This window comes from Gopherus evgoodei, chromosome 4 (genome assembly GCF_007399415.2).
Source record: "Gopherus evgoodei ecotype Sinaloan lineage chromosome 4, rGopEvg1_v1.p, whole genome shotgun sequence".
Classification (NCBI taxonomy): Eukaryota; Metazoa; Chordata; order Testudines; family Testudinidae; genus Gopherus; species Gopherus evgoodei.
Genome location: NC_044325.1, coordinates 26,942,250 through 26,948,249, shown reverse-complemented (window position 1 = coordinate 26,948,249; position 6,000 = coordinate 26,942,250). Strand labels below are relative to the sequence as shown.

At 39.3% G+C, this 6,000-nt stretch overlaps 1 protein-coding gene across 5 annotated transcripts in view; it reads right to left on the bottom strand.

Moving 5' to 3' along the window:
• Positions 1-2,045: 2,045 nt before the first annotated feature.
• SETD3 (SET domain containing 3, actin histidine methyltransferase) overlaps positions 2,046-6,000 on the bottom strand; it is an 83,389-nt gene continuing 79,434 nt past the window's right edge. For all 5 annotated transcript variants that reach the window (XM_030558779.1, XM_030558778.1, XM_030558777.1 and 2 more), the window contains 2 exons: positions 5,762-5,922; positions 2,046-4,551 (listed from right to left, as the gene is read on the bottom strand). In XM_030558779.1, the coding sequence (XP_030414639.1) occupies positions 4,105-4,551; positions 5,762-5,922 (608 nt within the window). In that variant the 3' untranslated portion in view covers positions 2,046-4,104. The remainder of the gene's footprint in view (positions 4,552-5,761; positions 5,923-6,000) is intronic.

Below are 6,000 nucleotides of genomic sequence, written 5' to 3'. Positions count from 1 at the left end.
AGAGGTGTGAAAAATCCACTCCCTACCAAGAGAGAGACAGCTATGCTGAACTAATTCCCAGTGTAAACAGGGCTAGATCAAGGTAATGATTCTTCCATTGACCTACCTACTGTTTCGCAGGGAGATAGACAGAAATAGGAGAACCCCTCTCATGAGCATGGTAGTGTCTAGGCTGTAGCAGTTTAAGTGTAGACATACTGTAAGACAGGAGTTACATTCCACTGGGAATTCAGTGTGCCACGTACATGCCAAACATAAGTTTGTCAACCAAACTATAAGAGCCTATTTAAGTTTGCAAAAATATTTACAAATGATCCAGGTACATATATGGTCTCATCACTGTAACATCTCAAAACTTCATTAGTACATGCAAGGTATATTTAGCAAGAGGTTATTAAAAACACCCACTCAGACTGTGATCAATCCCTTATACAATGGATATGACACTTCTTTGGTAGCAAGAAGGCAGGTCTTCTTTCCAGCTGTTTCTCTTTAAACAATAGGTTTACCAACACATGTAAAAATTCATTTTCAATTACGGTTTGAGTTCCTCGGTCCTTCTACAGGAGCCTAGAACAATCAGTCAGTCTCTTCTAATTCAAAAGCCCCACAGAAGACACCAGCTCTAGAGGAAAAACTGGGAGCCTTTATTGTTTTTTTTTCCAGTCATTCAGTTTCTCAAATTCATTTTGCATCTTGGCTTGTGAAAATCCTGAGCATGGCCTCCAAGGTGATGAAGGCAGCAGCAGGCTATTGAGGGACCTTTACTATCCATGAATCCACATTGTTCCTGTGCTCTACTGAAAGTGGTCTACTCACACTAGAGCACCATAGGGATGTACACTGTTTATTAGAAACTTTTAACTGCTTCTTTATAGGGTCAATACCTGAAACCCGTATGCCCATATTTGAAATCCACAATAGGGTAATATAAGCTAAAAGAAAAAAACACTATTAAAAGGTTAGACTGTGTGCTAATTTAGAAGCATTTTGTTGAATAATATTTTGCCTGAACAGTGCTATTTGGCAGTGTAATCTATGAGAAAGAATAGGGTATATATATTTTAAAGCTAGACTGATTTGTACAACATGAACCTCTACCAGTGTGCCTTAAGTACCTCAGTTGCAGCTCTATGATCATTCCTCCCTAAGGGCTAAGCTATTTTAAACATGCAGCCCCTGCTGAGGTTAAGTATATTTTCTGTATGAGTGACCATTTTAGAAATGTACAGAGAGAAAGTAGCTAACTTTAGCCCAGTTCCTAAAACACTACTTGTATCCTTAGCTTAGCCTGTAATTTTAGCTTAAGTCTCACCTACAGAAAAGACATGGACATACTGTACAAAGCCAAATAAGTTTGTATAAGTTACAGGTTGTTAGGGAAATGACCCTCAGCAGATAGGTTTTCATGCAGAATTCAAAGGAAATATTCTTATTTATTCCTTGGAAAACAGTCTGAGAAATCTGACTGATGTCTACTTACAAGACTACTACATATAGCTAACTAAACAGAAGCAAAATTTGGCATTTATCCTAGGATTAGTGTGAACAGCCATATAACCAAACATTAAGAAAGTTAACTTTAAAATGCTTTTGAAAGGTCTGTTTCATGACAGATGGCTATAAGGGTTTATCAGTGCCAAAATAATTACCCCTCCCCCTTCAATTTTCAAATGCTTAAGGAAGATTTTAGATTAATATTTCTTTGAGGCATCAGTTACATCTAATGAGTAGAAATGTAAAGTACAAGATTAGACCATTCTGCAATATACAAGATTAGACCATTCTGCAATATTACTGTATCCAACATGTTTTTCCTAGGTAACAAACAGATCAAAAATTGGAAAATGAGACCGCTTAATAGATCCAACATTTACCATGCTTCTCAGCATGATCACTCTTGATTTGACTAGTGCCCTCTGTGGAGTACTGAAATATTTACCTGTGATAAATTTCCCTCTTTCTCTCGCTATTAAGAGAAAGGCCATGTAAATATTACACAGGGTTCGGTTTTTTTTTTTTTGTGTAATACACTTACTAGCAAAGACATTATAGAACTATGCTTTATTCAAGAAAACCCACACATTCCTGCCTGTGGTCACCACAGGTTTTGTTAAGCCATAGTTAACAGCAAATATTGGAACAAAATACAGTGCATCAGAGTGAACCAAATCCTTTAGATTTTGGATTACAATGAAAATGTTTAGAGAGAACTAGTTTCAGAATTTCATATCACCGTCTACGATATATGTGCAATAAAATTGGCAGACGCAGGAATGAAAGAGTATCGTTTCTAATAAAAGCTGAAGTTTGTGACTTTTGTATGACATTTACACTCTCAGGATGACAACGCATGCTGTTCTACCTACAAGCGGCATTTTAGTTACAAAAATATCGGTCCAGCCTCTAGTTACTTAGTGGGGAAACAATATCCCCAGTGTAATGGCAACATGCCATTCTCAGTGAAATATTTAGAAAAAACTATTTAACATTTTTTTTTTTTTACATCTCATTGGATTCCAAAGTTGCTATGGCAATATGAAAGTCACTTCTTGACATGTGTATTGCACCAACGGTTAATGCAAAAGCACATTTTTCAAGTTGTAATGTAAAAGAGAAGCAAAAAATCTAAAATAAAAGACTGTAAATGTCAAAAGGTATTTTAATGCAACCAATCTTGGATAAACAAGTTGCTACATTCATTAAAGTTTAAGCAGTCAGCCAAGCTTGCCCAATCTTTCTATTATTTTGAAATTTCAAGATAAAACAGTCTAAAAGGGAAAGTCCTTAAAACTGAGCTCAGAATTAAGCTGTTTATTATTCACTCCTCCTAAACTGGGAAATATCCAAAAAAAAAAAGGTTTGACACTATCCTCACTTCAGTATTGCACTGAGCTGCAATTGCTTTCAGACAGAATTCACAATGTATATGAGAGGGGTGACCAATACTGCTGGATAGCAGACATAGCTAGCACTGGGGAGGTAACCCAACGTGCATCAGACCGCGACACAATTTAAATGGTAAAGTATGTACCAGGGTTCATTTTGGTCTTCCCCAAACCAAAAATACTCCTGCTTACCTTTTCCTTCAGGAGAACAATCAAATGTTTCAGCCAATAGATGGAAGTTTAAATAAGATTAGCTAATAGCGGTCACATTCAGTGTTACATCCAATACTACATAAAAATGAAAAAGTAAAAGACAGGAGTATTACTCAGCTTTTCGTTTTAATAATGCTTTTAGCCAAAAGTGTAGCTTTGAAAATCTCTAGCTAATTGTGAAAACGTGCAGAAGCTGGGAAGCAACCTCACTTTGAACCACACAGTTTAAAGCTGCGGCCTGGCCTATCTGCTTTCAAACTCTCCATTACCTTGCCAAAGTTTAAATAAGAAGGTACCATTTTAAAATAAAAGTCAGCCTTTAAAATTAGGTGGATGATGTACTGTAGTAGCCTAACTTTGATTCAAGGAGAAAGATGAAATGTTTTTATATAGTAAACAAAACACAAAAGTAAACTGAAATCTTTAGAAATCACTGTAAGTGTATATAATTAGGATTCTCATCAACATTTAAAACTACTGAAAATAAGGTTGCCACCTTACCTTTTTAGGACTGGCGTACCTGGTTTTAAACAGGTTTTCCTCCAGTCTCCCAAGTTTCTGATCCTCTTATTCAGTTTTCTGCTGTACTGCTCTCCTACTTTCATGCTGAATACCAAGTCAGTCCTGCCTTCTGCTTTTCTTGGCAGGAGGCAGAGCAAGATTTTAATTTCAGTAGTCAGAGTGACAGAACAACAAAAGCACAGCAGATAGCAGAGCTTAATTCTTTCCCAAGAAGAAAATACATTTGTCCCAGAAAGGTCTGCAAAATCTTGCAAAGGCACCTTTTCCCCCCGTTTCTGCCTGAAAGCAAGATGGCAATCTTAATTGAAAAGGTATGATAAAATTTTTAAATAACTTAAAAAATCATTTTTATATAAAGCAGCAAAAACATTTTCTTCTGCAGAAAGAGAAATGTTAACAAAGAAACACACCAATGTAAATGCACTGTTCATAAACTTCTGCTAATTTTAATTTCACAATGAAGTCAAACTTTATTTTATGACTATTCTTTAACCTCATCAGTACTGTCTGAAGAAGATTCTTTGGCATCTTCAGTGTATCTGTTGCTTTCCTCTTGATTTAGATTTTCATTTTCTGATTTGGTCCCATTAAGTAGAGTTTTTTCACCATTTACAAACCCATTCTCTGTGACTTCTGCATCAATAGCTTCATCAATCTTTAAGTCCCCTTGTTCCTCTGCTTCTTCCTCTAGGTTTCTCAAGACAATTGGGAGCCTAGAGTCTGCCACAGTGTTCTCTAGCAAGGCAATATTGTTTTCTTCATATTTAGGAAGTAGGGCTCCTTCTGCCATTTGTCTACTATAGTACTCTCTGTTAGCAGCTGCACTCTTCACTGCTTTCTCCAAAATCTCTTTTTCGCCTAAACGCAATTTGATAGCCATTGTCGCATGGAAGGTAAGGTCATGGGTCTCCAAAAAGGATTTATCATCCTGGAGGAAAAAGAAGGAAGATTATTAATAAAATCCATCCAGCATGTGTCGTGCAATAACAAAGGCTCCAGATCTGTAAGCTGATCCACACAGGCAGATTTTTATGCATGTATGGAACCCTAGTGAAGTCCATGGGAAACCATAAAGGAGCACAGGTCCCCCAACATGGATCAGCTTTCAGAATCAAGTCAGTAAGTTTTAAGGACAGCTGTAGTGAAAGCAATAAAAAAGTGATACCCTTTCTAGATGTGTTAGTCTAGTACAGGGGTGGGCAAACTTACTGGCTCAAGGGCCATATCTGGGTGAGAAAGTTGCATGCAGGCACACGAACGTAGGACTGAAGTAGGGGGTATGGAGTGCAGGAGGGGGCTCAGGGCAAGGGGTTGGGGTGCAGGAGGGGTGCAGCAAGGGGTTAAGGGCTCAAGGCAGGGGTTTCGGGTGTGGGATGCAAGAGGGGGCTGGGATGCAGGTTCTGGCCCGGTGCCACTAACCTCAAGCAGCTCCGGGATGGCAGCAGCGCACAGCAGGGCTAAGGTAGGTTTCCTGCCAGTCCTGGCACCACATTGCTCCCAGAAGTGGCCAGCATGTCAGGCAGTGGCTTCTGGGGGTGGGGTGGGGCAGGTGGCTCCACTGCATGCTGTCCTCACCTGTGGGTACCACCCCTGAAGGTTCCATTGGCTGCGGTTCCCCGTTCCTAGCCAAGGAGAGCTACAGGGGGCAATGTCTGTAGGCGAGGCCAGCTCACGGAGCCCTCTGCCCCCCACTCTCCCAGTGGCTGCAGGGACATGGTGCCAGCCGCTTCCAGGAGCCTGCCTTCGCCCTGCTGAGCCATGGGGCTGGCAATCCCACGGGCCGGACTGAAAGCCCTGACGGGCCGTAATTTGCCCTCCCCTGGTCCGGTAAATAATTTAGAAAATATAAAAACACACAGGAATTTAAAACTGATTCCACATTTTACTAGTGGAAAAACAAGGAGCAACAATTTACAGAATCATTAAAACAAATTAAAACAGATTGCCAAAATCTTATGTACTTTTTCTTCTTTGGCTATTCCAAATAAACAGTAATTTAAAAAACAAGTGAAAAATGAATGGTCACATAACAAAGATAAACAAAATAAGATGGGGGAGGGAATGAAGTTGTGTTTTGCTAGGATCACCACGCAAAAACCTCAAGATTGCACAGAATTACAGGTTCTTGGTAGCTTTACCTCCACAGTAGTCTTGTAGGTTTTCAAAAGAAGGGATGCTCTGGCTTCAAGGAACGTCCAAAGTTTAACCTCATTGTCCCAGCTAACTGGAAACTCAGAGTTGCCCAGAGTGAAGATTTTGTCAATCGCATGCTCTCCTATTAAGTGTTCTTTCAGCTCTTCTGCAATAATTATGAAGAACAATATGTTAAAAAACAATCTTACCATTCACTACGGTAGTTGACAAAACTTAGAAAGCT